Source organism: Schistocerca nitens, chromosome 9, assembly GCF_023898315.1.
Source record: "Schistocerca nitens isolate TAMUIC-IGC-003100 chromosome 9, iqSchNite1.1, whole genome shotgun sequence".
Classification (NCBI taxonomy): domain Eukaryota; kingdom Metazoa; phylum Arthropoda; class Insecta; order Orthoptera; family Acrididae; genus Schistocerca; species Schistocerca nitens.
In genome coordinates this window covers 251,879,315-251,901,393 of record NC_064622.1, presented here as the reverse complement: position 1 = coordinate 251,901,393, position 22,079 = coordinate 251,879,315, and the positions used below count along the sequence as shown (strand labels likewise).

At 43.7% G+C, this 22,079-nt stretch overlaps 1 protein-coding gene across 1 annotated transcript; it reads left to right on the top strand.

Annotated features, from left to right (window-relative positions):
- The first annotated feature begins 1,028 nt into the window (after nucleotides 1-1,028).
- On the top strand, nucleotides 1,029-20,011 carry LOC126204166 (uncharacterized). Its single transcript, XM_049938573.1, has 4 exons — nucleotides 1,029-1,056; nucleotides 1,306-1,463; nucleotides 8,862-9,007; nucleotides 19,782-20,011. The coding sequence occupies exons 1-4, from the start codon at nucleotides 1,029-1,031 to the stop codon at nucleotides 20,002-20,004; spliced, it is 555 nt and encodes a 184-aa protein (XP_049794530.1). The 3' UTR covers nucleotides 20,005-20,011.
- The last annotated feature ends 2,068 nt before the right edge of the window (nucleotides 20,012-22,079 follow it).

The following is a 22,079-nucleotide window of genomic DNA, read 5'->3' as shown; positions in this document are numbered from 1 at the left end:
TTCACATCGCTGTGCAGCGTTATGCCCAGATATTTAAACGACGTGACCAAGTCAGGCAGGATGGTAGTAAAGCTGTATCCGTACGTCAAAGGTTTGTTTCTCCTACTCATCCTCATTACCTCCCTTTTTTCTACATTGAGAGCCAACTGTCCGCGCGGGATTAGCTAAGCGGTCTCGGGCGCTGCAGTCATGGACTGTGCGGCTGGTCCCGGCAGAGGTTCGAGTTCTCCCTCGTGCATGGGTGTGTGTGTGTTTGTCCTTAGCCTAATGTAGGTTAAGTAGTGTGTAAGCTTAGTGACTGATGACCTTCGAATCTAAGTCCAATAAGATTTCACACACAGCCAACTGTCATTCACGGCACAGATTAGAAACATTGTTCAAGTCATCTTGTATCATCCCATAATCAGTCATCCTCGAAACTTCCCGTACACCACAGTACCATCAGCAAACAATTTCAGATTTCTGTCCACCAGATCATAAAAAATGTTCAAATGTGTGTGAAATCTTATGGGACTTAACAGCTAAGGTCATCAGTTCCTATGCTTACACACTACTTAACCTAAATTATCCTAAGGACAAACACACACACTCATACCCGAGGGAGGACTGGAACCTCCGCCGGGACCAGCTGCACAGTCCATGACTGCAGCGCCCCAGGCCACTCGGCTAATCCCGTGCGGCCCACCAAATCATTTAAGTACATAGAAAATAATAGCAGTCCTATCAAACTTCCCTTGGGCACACCGGACGATACGATTGTCTCTTACGATCAGTGGCTGTGGAGGACAACATACTGGGTTGTATTACTTAAAAAGTCCTCGAGCCACTTACATAGCTGGGAACCTGTTCCGTATGTTCATACCTTCGTTAATAGTCTGCAGTGGGGTACCGTGTCAAATGTTTTTAAATCTAGAAATATGGAATCCGCCTGTTGCCCCATATCCATAGATCGCAGTATGTCATGTGAGAAAAGAGCAAGCTGAGCTTCACACGAGAAATGCTAAAATTGCTTTCCGTCATACGGAATCATGAAGACGTCGGAGAAGAAGTATAAAGGTAACAACTTTCCATCCTTGTCCAGTCCACGTAGTGTCACTCCTTTAAAAACCTCGTTTTTGATGGGACGTTAACCTTCCTTTTCTTTCGTCCTTGCTCTCCTCCTGCGAGAAGTACTGTTAGTCTTCAAATTATCCTAGGGTAACGCTGTGCGTAATTACGTCCACGCCGCAACACTTTAATTCAGTTGCGTAACAGTCTGTGGAACACAGAGACGGTAGAAAGTCGACGGCTCTGTGCTACGACCAGCGCTGCAGAAACCTAGCGTAACGGCGGCAGTGACGTGCCAAAGAGGCGTCAAGCGGGTGACTGGCGGCGCTATAAGAGACGCCCCCGTGTTCTCGCGACGCACACTTGTGTGCCCCAGTCAGAGGCGTCCAGGATTCCCAGGGATGAACGTGGTCACGGTAAGTTTTGTGCGAACTGGCTGGTCTCCAATATCGAGCGCAGGCTGTCGAAGTAGTAGAGTAGCCTTACATTTTCTCGTTTCTTCTATTTATTGCGGTCGTTAAGAATTGTTGGTAAATAACGCAAACTGCCATAAATAATTGAATCCATGAACTAATTTCGATCGATGAGCCCCATCTCCTCATAGCTAACTATTCCAAGCCGTTCGTCAGCACCATGCACTCCACATGAATATCTGAATGTTTCGCGCCACTTTACATGTTTTGACACTGTACCACATAAGCGGTTCGTAGTAAAATTGCGTGCTTACGGAATATCGTCTCAGTTATGTGACTGGATTTGCGATTTCCTGTCAGAGAGGTCACAGTTCGTAGTAATTGACGGAGAGTCATCGAATAAAACAGTAGTGATTTCAGGCGTCCCCAAGGTAGTGTTATAGACGCTTTGCTGTCCCTTATCTATATAAACGATTTGGGAGACAATCTGAGCAGCCGTCCTCGGTTGTTTGCAGATGACGCTGTCGTTTATCGACTAATAAAGTCATCAGAAGATGAAAACAAATTGCAAAACGATTTAGAAAAAATCAACTGTCGCAGTTGACACTAAATAACGAAAAGTGTGAGATCATCCACATGAGTGCTAAAAGGAACTTGTTAAACTTCGGTTACACGATAAATCTGTTTAATCTAAAAGCCGTAAATTCAACTAAATATCTAGGTATTACAATTATGAACAACTTAAATTGAAAAGAACACATAGAAAATGTTGTGGGGAAGACTAACCAGAGACTGCGTTTCATTGGCTGGCCACTTACAAATTGTAACAGACCTACTAAGGAGACTGCCTACACTAGGCTTGTCCGTCCTCTTTTAGAATACTGCTGCGCGGTGTGGGATCATTACCAGATAGGACTGACGACGTACATCGAAAAAGTTCAATGAAAGGCAGCACGTTTTGTATTATCGCGAAATATGGGAGAGAGTGTCACAGAAACGATACATGATTTGGGCTGGAAATCATTAAGAGAAAGGCGGTTTTCGTCACGACGGAATCTTCTCACGAAATTCCAATCACCAACTTTCTCCTCCGAATGCGAAAATATTTTGTTGACACCGACCTACATAGGGCGGAACGATCACCACAATAAAATAAGGGAATCAGAGCTCGTACGGAAAGATAAAGGTGTTCATTCTTTCCGCGCGCTATACGAGATTGGAATAATAGAGGATTGTGAAGGTGGTTCGATGATCCCTCTGCCAGGCACTTAAATGTGATTTGCAGAGTATCCATGTAGATGTAGATGTAGAAAATTTTTTAACTAATAATACGAAAGTTAGCTATCTTGTATAGTAATGTAACAAAAACAGTCAATCAAGATGGTAAATGATATTTTATGGCGTTCGCAGACTTGTCAGGGCTGAAAGACAAGCAACTCTGCGTGAAACAAACATAGAAAACGATGTGGCACGTAAGACGAACGTATACATTGGACGGTACGGCGAAATGTGATGTTAATGAGAAATGGCAGCAGACGACCGACGCGAGTGCCCTTGCTAAGAGCACGATGTTGTCCGCAGCGCCTCTCCTGCTCTCATGACCATATCGGTTGAATCGTAGCGCCGGCCGCTGTGGCCGCTTCAGTCTGAAACTGCGCTGCTGCTTCGGTTGCACGTTCGAATCCTGCTTGGGCATGGATGTGTGTGATGTCCTTAGGTTAGTTAGGTTTAAGTAGTTCTAAGTCTAGGGGACTGATGACCTCAGATGTTAATTCCCATAGTGCTCAGAGCCATTTGAACCATTTTCGTTGAATCGTATACACAATCTCTGTTGGTAAGAGCTGATGGTAGGGTTCGAGTGTGGCGCAGACCCCATGAAGTCACGTACCCACGTTATCAACAAGGCAATGTGCAAACTGGTGGTGACTCCGTAGTGGTGTGTTCTGTGTTTACATGCAGTAAACTGGGTCCTCAGCTCCAACTGAACCGATTATTGACTACAAATATTTATTTTAGGCTACTTGAAGACCATTTTCAGCCATTCACCGACTCCATGTTCCCAAGCAACTACGGAATTTTTATGGAAGACAATGCGCGAAGTCGTCGGACCATAATTGTCCGCAATTGGTTTGAAGATCATTCTGGACAGTCCGAGCGAATGATTAGGCCACCCAGATCGCCCGAAATGAATCCCATCGACCATTTAAGGAGCATAGTAGATAGGTCATTTCGTGCACAAAATCTTGCACGGACAACACTTCCGCAACTACGGTCGCATGGCTGACTATTTCAGTTGGTGACTTCTAATGAGCTGTTGAGTCAGTGCAACGTCGAGTTGTTGCACTAAGTCGGGCGAAAGGAAGTCCGAAGCCATATTAGGAGGTAAACCGTGACTTTCGTCACGTTATTGTAGTAGACCTTCTTCCGTCTTAGTTTGGTCCTTGTGCCTTTTAGGACGTTACATGGACTGCTGCAGTACAAACAGCACTCATATTCTAAATAAATTAGGGTGTGACACACAAAATTCTATTTATTGCGGGTATAACTGTAAGAAAGAACTTACCATGTCTGTCGGAGAGCTTTCGAGACTGCACAAAAATTAGGATTGTGGTTTTAGTGCTTCATGTGTTCCGCATAGTCTTCTCCTACCTGAATCCAATACACAGGACGTTCATACAGCCGTGTGAAGCTGCCGAAAATGTCCTTCTTTGGGATGTAACTCATCCGCGCCTTCATCGGTCTTGACGAACCGTTAAGAGACCCTTCTGAATGATGTTGTTTTGTGGTAGACTGTTATTGGTAACAGCAAAGCTCATCAGCCTGATGATTTTTCCACAAAAGTAGTCGTCGCCTTTTGCGCTTCAACCCAGTCGCGGCAGTTGCTCACCTATCGTTGGTATCGAGGGCAAACGTTCCACACACTTTCCTCTTCTTCCGGAGCTTTTCTTTACATTTGATTGAGAGATGCTCCATAGCGATTTATGACACGACGATGACGATCCATTGCGGCCGCTGGTCCACTATTGAACAATGCTCGCTCCCAGCTGACTTGTCAATGCACATTTGTTGTTTGCAGTTGCTAGTTCAAGTGGCGTAAAAGGACAGTGATATTACATGGAATAAGTTGAATAACAGAGCGAAGGTCAAGGCGCATGGTTCAAGAGGGATAGAAACAGAGGCAAATGGCATAAAATCGGCTGCCCTATAGGAAGACCAAATCACAAGAGTGACGGGAGCAGACGAGTTAGGGAATGATCCAGAAGAGAAGCAGTAACAAAAGTTTGGCTTGGTGAGGCGAGCTCAGTAACTTAAAACGTGAACTAGTCTTTAGTCGTCATCTGAGTAACAAATCCAGCACGGACCTTTCAACCCTTCAAAAACTGCCAAAGTCGACTGTTGGTGAGACGATTTTGAAGTGTAAACGCTGAGGAACAACCACAGATAACAAACAACAGGCGGACCTCATGTACTGACAGGAAGGGAGCGTCGAGCCTTTTGGAGAGTAACTGTAAAAAAATCGCATGAAATCAGCGAAAGGAATCTCTCTTGAGTTCCAGGAGAGTGACTGCGCCAAAGTGTAGAAACGACTGGGATATATCGGGATACCAGCGCAAGCTGTACATTTCTGTACGTCACTGGACAGTAAGTAACGGGAAACGAGTGATTAATCATGTTACACTCTGAGTTTGGCGAATGTTGAGAACTTTATCTTCCAATTTATATGGTGCCATAAGTCAAATACAGAGGAGGTGGAAAGAATGGGGCGAGTTTCAGGGTTATAGTGTGGTCCCCTTATTGTGCCTATGAAAACGGTATGCGCAGAATGATATGAACACATTTTACCGCGATATGTAACATGTACAGTAGAGGATGATGACTGTATTAGCACGAGCATGCAACTTGTAATAAAGTAGCATCGGTGAGGCAACGTTTTGTGGACATTAACGTTGTTGGAACAGACTGACCTGTCCAGAGTCGCTGCCTGAACTCAACGAAACACCTCTGGGATAAGTTAGAAATTCAACTTTGCTCCAAACCCTTGGGTCCAACGTCAGTACCGTCTTTGGTATCGTTCTTGAGTAATAATGGACTGCCATTCCACCACAGATCTTCAGACACCTCATTGAAAGCCTACCCAGAAGCCTTCGAGCCGTCATAAAGGCGGAAGGGGGGTTCACGCTGTTTTAATGTCCTGCGTACTTTTGATCAGACAGTGTACTTTTAAACTGGTCTGTGAATGTTTCAACCACCTAGACATCCTATAACGTGTGTGGCCTTAGATTCAAAGGGAGCAGCGAATATAAGAATGAGGCCTATGAAGCTTGAAATGTATTTTGCAATGAAAGAAAACTAAAACAACCGAAATAATTGAAAATCCCTTGAATGTGCAAAAGTAAAACAAAAAACTTCGTTGGGATCATACCTGTCAGAAAAATTTATGGTGGCCTTTCTGATCGGATCCAGTATGTGAGAAGGGTTCCGTGGACGGCGTATTGCAAATTCTGACTAATCCCAGCCACGTATAAATTGTGCTTGCCAGCATATGCTGAAGGATTAGGTTGATGCCTGCCTCCTGAAGGAATGTGTTTACTAAGTGGGTGCGTTGTGCTCGCGCATCATTGTCTTGACAGACAAATGCAACGCCGAAAATTTGACTTTAAGGCTGGGAGTATGCAGCATCAAATCCAGATTATGCACAACCATTAATCTAGACTGCGGTTAGGGGCCTTCTCCATGCATACATAATATTGGCATAAAACATGATTTAAGAACCTATCTATACCCCTTAAGGACACGGAAGAGACCAAAAGGATCATGTGGTGGTGGTGGTGGCACACTGTTTGTGTCGACACAGTAGTTCTCATTTACTGCTGCGCACTTCTGCATAACAACGAGCTATGAATGTTGAAAACAACGTCGCTGTTTGCGAATTAACATGGGAACACCCCTTTTTTGAGGTAACGCGACAATGCGTGAATGGTGTAAGGTTGGAACGACCATTGCAAACATCCTCACAGACGGAACAGTGTTCTGAAGTTGCTCTGTCCGCTCCACTACTGAAGTCAAAGAGCTATACTGAATTACACCGAGAAGGAAGATTTACTTCCTTTCTTCAAGGATTCCATGTGCTGAAAGGAGTATTGAGAAATTGGAAAATCAAAACCGTTTTCAACTGTTACTAGAGTTTACTCTTTCTACATTTCTTATACGTCCGACATTCACAGTGAAATAAATTCTTATTTCAAGAGCAGATTATTTGGCTGTGTAATTGTACAGCATCCTTCTGTACGTTTTCGATATTTCATCTTTACTTCATAACAAATCTCGTTTTCCGCGCTCCTTCTCGTGTGTGAAATGAATGAGTTGTCTTGCTTCCGTTCTATAGCTTTCCTTTACGATGTAGCCGGGAGCGTTCTGCAAATGTGTATTTCTATTTAAAGCCAGAATCAGGATGCATAATATTTGACTAATGCTGTCTAATTCTTTTAGAGAGATGTAAAAAACATAACTAAAGGAAACTTCGAATAGGATGGATAAGCGGTAGCTCATGGTAAACGAAACAATAACTCACAGAGAATAGTAAAATCAAAGAATATCAGGTAACATGGTGAAACAAAGGAAATAATGTTGTAAGGGAGGGATGACAACATCGTACCAACTCCTAATTTGTACCACTGCTATAAAATTCACGCCTCTTGTGGTATTGGACAATTAGTGAGGTCAGCGTAAAATACGTGCTTCTGGGATTGTAGCATCACCTGTCAGTTGAGGAACAGATCGCCTGAACACAGCGTCGACGATGTTGTAGTTTCAGTCTCACATTTTGTGAATGTGGCACAAGAGAATTGTTGTTATAAGTGGCAACGTAATGTCTGAATGTACTTGAGATAAACTTTGTTTTCCGACGGACGTGCGTCTGTATTTCTTGTGGTTCGTTTGTAGGAAACTGGCTAACAGAAAATGGCGACGGTTCCTATAATGAGCGGCTGTAAATTTTCGATATTGTAGCAGTACAGTTTAATAAACTTTCTCTTGTATGACCTTTAAAACATGCATTCAGTGTTATTAATGCAACATAATGTTTATGAATGACATGGTGAATTTAATAATGCTTTCTTTACCCTACGATATTAATTAAATATTTATTTTGTATTCCAGTATAAGAAGGTAGGCGTTAGGAAAGTGAAGTACAAATGAGTTACATTTAGCTCTAAAAGTATACCTAAATATCTGGAATTAAATCAATGTGCACGCATATAAAATAAGGAAAATGCTTAAAATGGAAACCAAAATTCAAATAAAAACTTAAAATTTTTTGACAGTGTTTAAGTGATTTCCAATGAAGCTGAAAACGAATTGCAAGACCATTTTCTGTCATTTGAAGAGATGATGCGTCCGACATTGTACAACGAAACAGACTGCCCCATAATTTCAAAATAAATGAAGCAATTGCAGGTTAAAAGTGGGCTGAAGCGGTCCATTCAAGAAATACCGCCAAATCGGAGGGAAATGATGGAAGCTGGAAGCAAAACATCAAGGTGCAGTCAACATGCTTACAAGCCGACAAGAAGCTCATGAAAAATACGGGATAACATGAACAAAGAAAGTGTTTTAGGGACTGTACGGTGAAGCCACCACAGAAACTCGTTAGAGAGAGCAGTGATATAGCTATGCGTGTGAGGAAGATCAAATGCAAGAAATGATCATATGAATGACACGCAAAATGTGGGTTCATGCAAGTATTGGGGAACTGGGGCAGGAGTGAAATAGCTATACTGCAATGAATGAAAATAGTGATGTAAAAACTGAAATAGTGAATATTTCCTTAAACTAGACTAACACATATCTTAAAACTAAGGAATAATTTTATAACGGGGAGGGGGTGGGGGAGGGGTGGGTGGGTTAGGGGTTGCAGCTTATGCATCTACTGGAAACAAATTACCAATGTTACCACTTAGAGATGTTTAGAATCCCATTCTTTAAATAAAATACCAAGATCAACATCCTGCAGTTAAGGATGGATTGTTTAAACAATTTTGTAACCTAGTGTTTAGCCTATAGTAAATAAACTCTTAAAGATGGTACAATTTAGGCATCTTACCCCTATATTGCGTGGTCCAGTAGGGCCCAAACAAAAAAATAATAGTAATACTAATAATAATAATAATAGTAATATTATTAATAATAATCAGATTTCCTAGATGCAATGTGAGAGAACATAAAGAATAAGGAAGTGCATTTTGCATCGCTAGTAATACACGCAACTTACGTTGCGCCTGTTCACAAGTATTAGGTTACGTTATCTAATATGAAAAGTGCAGTAATATTCTTTCTTGTAAGACCGTGACTTGACACGCTCGGTTAGTGTAGCTGTTATTTTGTACGTATCTTTCCTTCCAGTTGCTGCTGGCTGCCACGGCGCTAAGTGCTGCCTTGGCGCAACCTCAAGGTTTCGCTGCGCGCTTCATTCCTCGGGTCGCCTCCAGGCTCGCCAGTGTTATTCAGGAGTTCAACAACTTCAATGGCATCGACCCGTGGCGCTGGGGGTACTGTATTTGACTGTTATGTTACATATATTTCATCATCGACTGAAAAGTGCATCTCATTATTGCTGTCTGCTTGCTACCATATTATTTCCCAAAACTTTTCTGTGGTTTTTCCTTTATGGGGAACAACTATTACGGTTAAGACTAGTGTTAAATAACGCAATTGGAGAATGTTCACGGTATTATTTGGAAGGAGCAAAGAGAAGGCTCTCATTGAGAGAAGTGACGCAGTACCATGAAACTGCGCTAGCTGTCGAGTGGAAGTTGTTCTTACCCTTGTTTGGAATCCACATTCAGGATTTCGGTGGTGTGGTGAACCAATTCAGCCGGAGGTCGATACGGTGTTTTTGAAAGAAACACTCTTCCCGTCTCCTTCTCTAATAGGCGCTGGTACTTCGTCTATGATATTCCTACCCTCAACATCGGTAGACGTGGAAGTCACTGGAGACAGGGCATAAGCTCGAATTTGGCAAGGACAGCACAGGAAAACGTTTAAAACTAAATATACAGGCACTGCATTCCTGATTCAGGAACAATTGCTTCGTGATACATTACCCGTGTTAAAATGGACCGTAACAATCCGGCGAACGGTCCGGACACTTGGATGATGTGGTCGAGGATACCGAGCAGCATACATAGCACACGCCCATTGGGCATTTTGATCACAATAGCCATACATCAACACGATATCCACAATTTACCAATAGTGGAAAAGGTCGATATCGTGTTGATGTATGGCTTGATGATCAAAATGCCCAATGGGCATGTGCTATGTATGCTGCTCGGTATACTGGACTACATCATCCAAGTGTCCGGACCGATCGCCGGATAGTTACGTTATTTAAGGAAACAGGAAGTGTTCAGCCACATGTGAAACGTCAACCACGACCTGCAACAAAAGATGGCCGGCCGAAGTGGCCGTGCGGTTAAAGGCGCTGCAGTCTGGAACCGCAAGACCGCTACGGTCGCAGGTTCGAATCCTGCTTCGGGCATGGATGTTTGTGATGTCCTTAGGTTAGTTAGGTTTAACTAGTTCTAAGTTCTAGGGGACTCATGACCTCAGCAGTTGAGTCCCATAGTGCTCAGAGCCATTTGAACCATTTTGCAACAAAAGATGACTCCCAAGTAGGTGTTTTAGCTGCTGTCGCGGCTAATCCGCACATCAGCAGTAGACAAACTGCGCGGGAATGGGGAATCTCAAAAACGTCGGTGTTGAGAATGCTAAATCAGCATCGATTGCACCCGTACCATATTTATATGCCCCAGGAATTGCATGGCGACGACTTTGAACGTCGTGTACAGTTCTGCCACTGGGCACAAGAGAAATTACGGGACGATGACAGATTTTTTGCACGTGTTCTATTTAGCGACGAAGCGTCATTCACCAACAGCGGTAACGTAAGCCGGCATAATATGCACTATGGGGCAACGGAAAATCCACGATGGCTGCGACAAGTGGAACATCAACGACCTTGGCGGGTTAATGTATGGTGCGGCATTATGGGAGAAAGGATAATTGGCCCCATTTTATCGACGGCCATCTAAATGGTGCAGTGTATGCTGATTTGCTACCGATGTTACTACACGATGTTTCACTGCATGACAGAATGGCGATGTACTTCCAACATGATGGATGTCCGGCACATAGCTCGCGTGCGGTTGAATCGGTATTGAATAGCATATTTCATGACAGGTGGATTGGTCGTCGAAGCACGTTCACCGGATCTGATGTCCCCGGATTTCTTTCTGTGGGGAACGTTGAAGGATATTTGCTATCGTGATCCGCCGACAAGGCTTGATAACATGCGTCAGCGCATTGTCAGTGCATGTGCGAACATTACGGAAGGCGAACTACTCGCTGTTGAGAGGAATGTCGTTACACGTATTGCCAAATGCGTATGGTTGACGGAGCATTTGAGCATTTATTTCATTATTGTGGTATTTACAGGTAATCGCGCTGCAACAGCATGCGTTCTTAAAAATTATAAGTTCACAAAGGTACATGAATCACATTGGAACAACCTAAATGAAATGTTCAAACGTACCTACGTTCTGTATTTTAATTTAAAAAACCAACCTGGTACCAACTGTTCGTCTAAAATTGTGAGCCATATGCTTGTGACAATTACAGCGCCATTTATCACAAAACGAAAAAAGCGGTCCAACTAAAACTTTCATATTTCTTTACGTACTACACGAATATGTAATAAAAATGAGGGTTCTTTGTAGTTTTTCGTTTGATGCTTATTTTGTGAGATATTTGGCCCGGTCACGATCAATGGACCACCCTGTATATGTATAATATGTATATGTATGTAATTGTATGTCTGGAAGATCAGACGGGCGAGGTGAAGAAATAACTCTAATTCTCTGAACACAAATTGCTCGACACCAGCTGTTTCAGGTGCAGATCTGCTACCCAGTAGCGACGTACGAAAATCTGTGATGGATCGAGACTCGGGGCCGGAATTCCCCCTTATTGAGAGCAGTCGCTAAAACCACTTCGGCTATCAGTGCCCGAACGAGACAGCGAGGAGTCGAGACCAATTTAGCTATCTTCGTGTTCAGACAATGCGTTACATGGAAGTGTGGATCCTTCCGGGGACCGCGAATGGATAGCCGAGGTGGTTAAGGCGACTGCTGGCGATAAACTAGAAATTCGGTTTCGAGTCCCGGATGAAGTGGGGTCTTAGGTTGCAGCGGCCGGAAATAACTATCTTGACATGCAAAACAATTTATCTACGCAATGCTTCCTTTAATTACTTTAATTTTTTCAATGGAATGTGATTATATTAAGTGATCTGAATTACTATAAATTCAACTTCAGTGTGAGGACGCCAGAGAAACGCGAGTAGGCTTCGAACGAGATAGGTGTATCTCGGAGCTGAGCTCTTATTGTAGTCGTTGGTGAGCCGAGGCAGATTTCACGGACTGTCAGTCGTGAGTTGTCAGTTAGTGTGGCATTATGAAGATGGAGGCAATGTCACTTCGTATTATGTACAATTGCACGTTCTGTTCTGAAGTTATTGTTTACAGTGTGAAAAGACTGAAAGAAAGTAATGTCACCCGCTAACTGAAACTAGTAGCAAAGCGGATTATACGACCTGTTCTTATTGATTTCATCGTGCTTCCATTTCAAGGTTAGAGTATGAAATCTCAAATAAAACTATATCTATTACATCACTATGACGTTCAAGCTTCCATTTTGTTGATTTATTAAAAAGTCTGCACATTACTTCAATGTTATGGGAAATTTTGCGAATGTGGTTTTCTAAAATAGTCTTTCGACGTGTCCGAAAAGAGAAATTTACCGGTATTGACTACTGAATGTCGACATGGCATTTTATGTGAAAGCCACTCAAATGTTGACTTTAGGCCATCTTCGATTGCAGAAACATATGTGAATAATTTGTAGTAGGAACAGGAAAAGAAAGAAAGCGATTAACAAACAGACTGGAGCGAAAGGCAATAAGATAAATTAGATGGAGGTGGTGGTAGTGGTGATTGAGGGAGGAGGATGGGGGCGGGGTAATAATCAGCCGCGTCAATGGTGATCAGTTCATGAAAGTCCTTTGCAGCCAAGATAAACGGAGAAGATAACCAAAGTTAAGAAGGTTGTAAGACGAGTACATTAAGAACTTACAGAAGCGTCACGAGTGCGTATACAGAGCGAATATAAGACAGTGTAAAGTACAGGATTGACATTTATCCAGCTGTGGATTTCATGAGACTGATTATGATGAGTATCAATTGATCGGCAAGGGTCGTAGTTGTGTTTGAGATTATGACCGTTTCCACGCGAAACAGCCCGTCTTGTATTATATCAGGGCAATCGACATATGTGTTGGGAACGTAATTTGCCTTATACCTCCCAGGTGTTCTGCCATCACTGACAAATGACGACGGCATGCTGTGCATGTAATAAGTTCTGTTTTATGCAAGGAATTAAAAGATTGTTGTAAAAAGGGCGTCAGGAGTATTCCTGCAACAGCATTGGCATGCGTTAACAGTTAGGGAATTCGAGACCACGAAGAGTACAGCCTCGTATGTACGAGGGCTATTCCGAAAGTAAGGTCCGATCGGTCACGAAATGGAAACGACTATGAAAATCCGATAAAGCTTTGCACAGATGTGTTGGGTAGTGTCTCTAGTATAACCCCAGTTAGCATCACGTCGCTCTTCTCATTTCTGAGCTCGCAGTGAGTGCGTAAAGATGTCTAGAAAATAGTGTCTGCCGCCAAGTACGGGGGCCTGGTGAGAAATTTCCCCTGAAGCTATGCAGATAACATTACATAACTGACGTGCTGTTTCGTCTTCAAGACAATTCTCAGCCGCATTCTGCAGGGGCAATGAAGATGCTCCTGCATCGTTTTCAAATGGAAATGTGAGATTACCCACAATACAGCCCGTAATTGTCTCCCTCTGAGTTTCAGCTCAGGTCACATGAACCGCTGGTTATGAAGACAACATTTCGGCACAAGACAACGAGCCGTAGGCCAGCGTAGAGAATTGGCGGAGAGCACTGGCGGCTGCCTTCTATAGCGAGGGTATGGGAAAGTTGGTACAACGCTACGATACACGTCTACGTCGGGTCGGCGACTATGGAGATAAGTAGCTGCAAGGTGTATCTAACTGTTGCAAATAAAACATTTTTGATTTCTACCGTGGTTTCCATTTCGCGACCTATCGGACCTTACTTTCGGAATAGCCCTCGTAACAATTTTGCAAAAGATACTTACCAAAGCTCAAAAATCTTATGTTGACAGATAAAAGATGAACTGCTCCATTCTCAGCGAGAAGGAGGGATTTTATTATGCATTTGAGTTCCGAGCTAAGGTGCAAAAGGCATGTAAATACGGAACAGAACTTGCATGACTAGTCATTACTGAATACGAAGTAGGTACTGCAAACCGTGTACAATTGAATTAAATGAAGGAAGAAGAAAGATTAGTTTAATGTACCGTCGACAGTGCGATCACTGGAGCACAAGCTCAGATTTTAAAAATATGGGGAACGAATCATTGCGGCATTTTCCTGGAGAGATCTAGGGAAACCACGGATAACCTACATCAGGATGACCAGAGGGGATTTGAATTGAGGTCCTCCCGACCACTACGTTACCTCTCTCGGTAACAGTATTGAAATAATATGGTTCGTTTTATTGTGGCACCCTGAAGTTTTATTGAGCCTGCAGTACAAAACAGTAATTTTTACTGTTTATAGACACAGAAATGTCGTTGTTGCTGTGACGTTGTCGCAGCTCATGTCATTTAACAATTGGATGTATGACGGGCATCAGGGAATAACATGGTACTAGAATGCTGGACATATATGTAGCGGAAAAAAATCTGACAAAAAGAAAAGTCCGGAATCTTTTTGACATGTAATCTTCCCTTCCTTAAGAGCTGCACATTGTTCCCTATTATTCTGTCTATATAATGTGTCCCAGTGGCAATGATCAATATTCATCGGTGTGACAGGGTCGATCATTCGAAGCAAAGAAACCTGGTAAACGTAGACAAGAAAATACAAGTGTTAAGAAACCTTATTCATCTTCGATACCGTGGAAGACATCTCTTCTACTGCGAGCTCTTTTCTTTCCATATTTTTAGAGGTGGCAGAATGGATCAAATCAAGAAAAAAAGACCAGTAAACATGGAATCTAAGGTACATACAGTAAGAGTTGTAGGGAAGATGAACAAGTGTTAATAGCTCTTAATGTATGTATTTTAGGTCCCAGGTTTAATGGATATTTTCGTCGTTTTTGTAACGCTAATAATTTACTGAATGAAACATACAGTATGCTAAAACATCCCTGGGTTCTTTCCTTTATTGGACTAAGAACTACCTCGCCCAAAGCCAATCGAAGCCACTAAATTCTTAAGATGTTCATGCGACATTGAACTCATTGGTGGTATTCAGTAGCTAAACTGAAATAATATTCTAGTAGTTCAATGCAACGCTTCAACACAGTATCACCCCAATGCCTACTGTACGGGGCGATAAAGTAAAATCCCGTTTACAAGTTGCAGGGCACAGATGATTAACAGCAACTGAACAGGTTGAAACCCTTAAAGTCTCTGAGCTCATCGCCACAAAAACTGACACACAAAACTGACTACAAAATATGGTGATATCTACAGAGTCCCATATTTTAAATACTTAGGTGAAGCCCTTGAACCCACGGGGCGAGAGTAAATACTACAAAACATTCACCTCCAAAAACTGAAGAGAGACTGTGGAAGAACCTAGAAGGTGTACAATAAAAAATGCTTGTCCAAAAACATTTAAATTCAGCACTATAATATAGTTTTAAAACCTGAAGTGCTGTATGCCAGTGAAACGCCAACAGTCTAGTCGACCTACAAAACCTATTAAATCAAGAACGTAAAATCATCCGAAAGATACTAGGGCCAAATAAAACAGAAGTGGGCTGTAGACTACAATATTGTCAAACAAGTGATAAATTGTCCAACCACGCAGCAGACATCAGAAAAGAAGATTAAAATTTTATGGGTACGTCTCTAGGCTTCCCAAAACAAGACTTACGCTCAAAATTCAAAATACGTAGATAAATTTAAAACTATACCCTGGATACAAGAGGTCAAACGGACCTGCAAAAATCTCAGATAAATTATTTAGATATTTTGGACAGAAAGGTATATAAGCAGAAAGTGGACAGAAGGGAAGTTAAGTCAGAAACGAAGCTCCGAAGAAAGCAGGAACAAAATGGACAGAGGAAAAGAAGAGAGCCTGATGTTGTTGTGGTCTTCAGACCTGAGACTGGTTTGATGCAGCTCTCCATGCTACTCTATCCTGTTCAAGCTTCTTCATCTCCCAGTACCTACTGCTACCAACATCCTTCTGAATCTGTTTAGTGTATTCATTTCTTGGTCTCCCTCTACGATTTTTACCCTCCACGCTGCCCTCGAATACTAAATTGGTGATCCCTTGATGCCTCAGAAAATGTCTTACCAAGCGATCCCTTCTTCTAGTCAAGTTGTTCCACAAATTTCTCTTCTCCCCAATTCTACACTCCTGGAAATTGAAATAAGAACACCGTGAATTCATTGTCCCAGGAAGGGGAAACTTTATTGACACATTCCTGGGGTCAGATACATCACATGATCACACTGACAGAACCACAGGCACATAGACACAGGCAACAGAGCATGCACAATGTCGGCACTAGTACAGTGTATATCCACCTTTCGCAGCAATGCAGGCTGCTATTCTCCCATGGAGACGATCGTAGAGATGCTGGATGTAGTCCTGTGGAATGGCTTGCCATGCCATTTCCACCTGGCGCCTCAGTTGGACCAGCGTTCGTGCTGGACGTGCAGACCGCGTGAGACGACGCTTCATCCAGTCCCAAACATGCTCAATGGGGGACAGATCCGGAGATCGTGCTGGCCAGGGTAGCTGACTTACACCTTCTAGAGCACGTTGGGTGGCACGAGATACATGCGGACGTGCATTGTCCTGTTGGAACAGCAAGTTCCCTTGCCGGTCTAGGAATGGTAGAACGATGGGTTCGATGACGGTTTGGATGTACCGTGCACTATTCAGTGTCCCCTCGACGATCACCAGTGGTGTACGGCCAGTGTAGGAGATCGCTCCCCACACCATGATGCCGGGTGTTGGCCCTGTGTGCCTCGGTCGTATGCAGTCCTGATTGTGGCGCTCACCTGCACGGCGCCAAACACGCATACGACCATCATTGGCACCAAGGCAGAAGCGACTCTCATCGCTGAAGACGACACGTCTCCATTCGTCCCTCCATTCACGCCTGTCGTGACACCACTGGAGGCGGGCTGCACGATGTTGGGGCGTGAGCGGAAGACGGCCTAACGGTGTGGGGAACCGTAGCCCAGCTTCATGGAGACGGTTGCGAATGGTGCTCGCCGATACCCCAGGAGCAACAGTGTCCCTAATTTGCTGGGAAGTGGCGGTGCGGTCCCCTACGGCACTGCGTAGGATCCTACGGTCTTGGCGTGCATCCGTGCGTCGCTGCGGTCCGGTCCCAGGTCGACGGGCACGTGCACCTTCCGCCGCCCACTGGCGACAACATCGATGTACTGTGGAGACCTCACGCCCCACGTGTTGAGCAATTCGGCGGTACGTCCACCCGGCCTCCCGCATGCCCACTATACGCCCTCGCTCAAAGTCCGTCAACTGCACATACGGTTCACGTCCACGCTGTCGCGGCATGCTACCAGTGTTAAAGACTGCGATGGAGCTCCGTATGCCACGGCAAACTGGCTGACACTGACGGCGGCGGTGCACAAATGCTGCGCAGCTAGCGCCATTCGACGGCCAACACCGCGGTTCGTGGTGTGTCCGCTGTGCCGTGCGTGTGATCATTGCTTCAGCGATGAGAGTCGCTTCTGCCTTGGTGCCAATGATGGTCATATGCGTGTTTGGCGCCGTGCAGGTGAGCGCCACAATCAGGACTGCATACGACCGAGGCACACAGGGCCAACACCCGGCATCATGGTGTGGGGAGCGATCTCCTACACTGGCCGTACACCACTGGTGATCGTCGAGGGGACACTGAATAGTGCACGGTACATCCAAACCGTCATCGAACCCATCGTTCTACCATTCCTAGACCGGCAAGGGAACTTGCTGTTCCAACAGGACAATGCACGTCTGCATGTATCCCGTGCCACCCAACGTGCTCTAGAAGGTGTAAGTCAACTACCCTGGCCAGCAAGATCTCCGGATCTGTCCCCCATTGAGCATGTTTGGGACTGGATGAAGCGTCGTCTCACGCGGTCTGCACGTCCAGCACGAACGCTGGTCCAACTGAGGCGCCAGGTGGAAATGGCATGGCAAGCCGTTCCACAGGACTACATCCAGCATCTCTACGATCGTCTCCATGGGAGAATAGCAGCCTGCATTGCTGCGAAAGGTGGATATACACTGTACTAGTGCCGACATTGTGCATGCTCTGTTGCCTGTGTCTATGTGCCTGTGGTTCTGTCAGTGTGATCATGTGATGTATCTGACCCCAGGAATGTGTCAATAAAGTTTCCCCTTCCTGGGACAATGAATTCACGGTGTTCTTATTTCAATTTCCAGGAGTGTATATTAAAAACTATTTTTATTTTCTTCATCTTTGCATTGGCGTTGTTAATCAGCAAATCTTCTTTTTCTATTTACTTCCTTTTCAATTATAATTACTCAGTAGCATCCGCCTGTGTAATTCTGTCGTACTGAGCATCTTGGTCTTATCTGATTCTGGCAAACATTTTGCTTTAGTGAAAGCCTTCGCAGAGACCTAAAATGTCTTGCCAGCCTAAGTTAACTCTGGCCAAGGCATTTAAGGATACTAAGAAATATGGCTCTTACATATCGGATTAAGCTCACATAGTTGGCATAATCAGCAACCAATTTGTTTCATCTGAATCGGATGAGATCTTTAATCGACAAGTCACATGTGTTCACTTACAGCAAGTAAAGCGAAAAGAAGTCTTACGGCAGAGAAAACAGCGAAACCAGATCTCCATGATTACACGACAAAGGTTGTAAGTAGGCTGTTTAGGTTTTTATGTTGGTAACGCCACGTAGCGCTCTGTATGAAAATTACTGGCTGTGCTGTGTGCAGTCTAGGGCTGGTTGGCATTGTTAGGATACTCGCAGTTGTAGTGTTGGGCAGTTGGATGTGAACAGCGCATAGCGTTGCGCAGTTGGAGGTGAGCTGCCAGCAGTGGTGGATGTGGGGAGAGAGAGATGGGGTAGTTTTGAGAGCGGATGATCTGGACGTGTGTCCATCAGAGACAGTACATTTGTAAGACTGGATGTCATGAACTGATATATATTATGACTTTTGTACACTATTGTGCATGCTCTGTTGCCTGTGTCTATGTGCCTGTGGTTCTGTCAGTGTGATCATGTGATGTATCTGACCCCAGGAATGTGTCAATAAAGTTCTCTATCAAAATCTTCCATTTGCTAACTACGCGTATCAGTAGTTAGTGCCTTTAGTAGTTTGAATCTTTTATTTAGCTGGCAATATTGGCGCTCGCTGTATTGCAGTAGTTTGAGTAACGAATATTTTTATGAGGTAAGTGATTCATGAAAGTTATAAGTTATTGTTAGTCAGGGACATTCTTTTGTAGGGATTATTGAAAGTCAGATTGCGTTGCGCTAATAATATTGTGTGTCAGTTTATTGTTGATCAGAATAGGTAAAGAGCGAAATGTCTGAGTACATTCAGTAATGCTCAGTTGTTCGAAAATCATATAACGTAACGGGTTTACCAGCACAGTAATTCATTAATTTTTCTAAGGGGACGTTTCAAGGTCACTGACAATTCCGCTGAAGCAGATCGCTAGAAGCTTTCGCTTTTATGCTAGAGGTGTAAGGTAGGGAGGAATGGTAAGGGTTATTCATATAGTCTGATGTAAAATCTTCGCTGCCTCGATTTGCTTGGCAAGTAAATGCTGTGACTTTTACCTATCAAGCTTGTGCTTTCGTTTTGTAAGTACGGACCACTACTCGCCTACGTGCCGCAATATTACCGGGGTTCAGCGTATCGACGACTCCCAATATGGGTGCGGTGAAGACTCACTTAAAACGACCGTCCAAGCGTCAGATTCAAAATGTGGGGACGACCGGCACGACCTCTTTTGCCAGGAAGCTAGTGCGTGCGTGTTTGTGTGTGTGTGTGTGTGTGTGTGTGTGTGTGTGTGTGTGTGAGCAATATATTGCAAAGTACTTAGTGCTGAAGTGGACCAGTAACGTGTGTGTAACAACTCCCCGTTTTCAGGTACACTCGCGAAGACGCGACCACCCGTGAGGAGGAAGGGACCGTGGAGAATGACGAGCTGAAGGTGCGGGGCTCCTACATGTTCGCGACGCCGGAGGGCACGGTGCACAAGGTGGGCTACGTCGCCGACAAAGACGGCTACCGCGCGTCCTCAGAGCCGCCGGACCAGCAGCTGCTCGACCGTCTGGGCACGAACGCCGGACTCACGCTCGTCGGAAAGTGAAACGTGTGTCTGGATACGTTGTAATGTTCCTTTCCTGTGGCTCCGAGATGTGATCTGAGCAAAGACTCCACGCCATGAGTAGCACAGTTGATTAAAAAACCGTTTCCTGTCGGACTGATCTTCACGAAAGACTGCAGAACTCTACATTCATCAGTAACAAGCCACGATGTAGTTACAGTGAACTGGCTGATTAAAATCATGTAATTCTTATAGATAACGATGTTACTTAAATAGAAACTATGGGGTCAAATTTCAGGAGGGTTACCCTGAGATTAGAAGTAACTCGATCATCAGCATTTTATACACAACAGTGTACTATTTTCCACTGTTGTGTCAGTTCTGTAAGCAGAACTTCCGTGTGAAACATCCGTAGATCGGTTAGTTGGTTACTTTATTTTTCTGAATGTATCAGTGTGTCAATGAAAAGTGTTTCCGGGTATGTTACTGAAACGACTACATGGCAACAGTTACTGATCGAATAAGCCATGTAGCAGAATTTCCCAATTACGTTGACAGCTGTGGGCAAATGTTATTGACATCTTGGTGTAAGGTGATACGGATATTGAATAGCGGTTCAGCACGCAACAGCTCTTCAGCTATCACCCTGCCAAAGGCCAATACTCAAGCACTAATGAGTGAGTGTTCTGTCCTACGTTCAGGTGTACTGAACCTGGTTAAACATTTACTCCAACATCTTTGCTGATACGGTGATCACCCATTGCTGATGCTATGATTCGACAATTTCTTGGCAATTTTCTGTGCATCATTATGGTAGTTCAGTCTAATGAAGGTACTACATCAGCACCGGTGCCAAACGCAATTTAGATAACCACTTTATCCAGTCTTTGACTACCAACACCCCCTACTTGCAACATTCTACCCAGAAGGAACTCAGTCCCGCACAAACTGCATATGGAAACATGCATATGGGTATAAGATTCTACTTAAGTACGTGTTGCTTTCCGAAGAGCCCATTTCCTTTGGTATTGTGTGAATGTCATCACGTCTTTTTGCTAACTCGAATATTCGTCAATTCTGAAGGAACGCTGAGCATGTATTATCGGAAATACCTATTTCTGAACCCTTATATGAAAGTTTTCGGTTCCTTTCTTGTCATAAGTTGCTGTAATTTATTGCTGTAGTTCCTGTTCATCCAGTACTCTATACCGTTGTACGTAAATACTTTCAGTATTTAACCTCATTTCTGGACACTGCAATAAAAGTAATTATGTTATTATTATTATTGTTATTATTATGTAAATTATTTATTATTCTTAACTCGCTCAGGAAAATAATATATATAACAGTTCGTTTTATTTGACGTTTTTCAACCACTGACACAGATCACCGAAAATTTCGAGCGATATTGTAGGTGCAAACAACAAAAACTATTGTGTAAAGTTGCACTGAGGCATGGACACTTGCCGGGGTGTTACATACTAACATTAATACCATTAAACAAACCAACGTCATTGTCAGTTGCATTCATAACCACCGATTACTTGGTTACTGAACCAGCGTGGATTTCAAAATGCTACGTTTTTATTCAAAGTAATTTCGTGACAGGTTTCAACAGTGTGAGAAGAATACCGTGAATGAATTCAATTCTGTAACCAATTTCAGGATGCTAAGTTCGTTAAGGCGACCGATCGCTTAATGTGTGAAATCCGGGTTCGAGTCCCGGTGCGGCACAGATCTTCACGGTCGTCATTCCCTTATACAGCTGACGATTGTTCGTGTTTCGCAACTACAAATGCACCTCATGCATTCGGGTGAATTAGTAAATGATTCTGCACGAAGTATCGAACCCTAATATCCTCCCCAAAAATGATAAGACCAGAGCTCCAAATGGTTGACACCATTTAAAGCCAGGGAAGTTTAAATGAAAACTTTCAGTTGCGCGCTGCAAATCAAGAAAAAAAAACTATGCAGGAACTACAGGATGTTCGTGAACATATTTCAAACACCTACTACAAATGCGCTCATACTGGACGCAATGAATCTTACCACACAGGAAAGGTACAAGCAAGCAACCATTTTGTCACACTGAAAAACACACGTTCCGCTACACTATC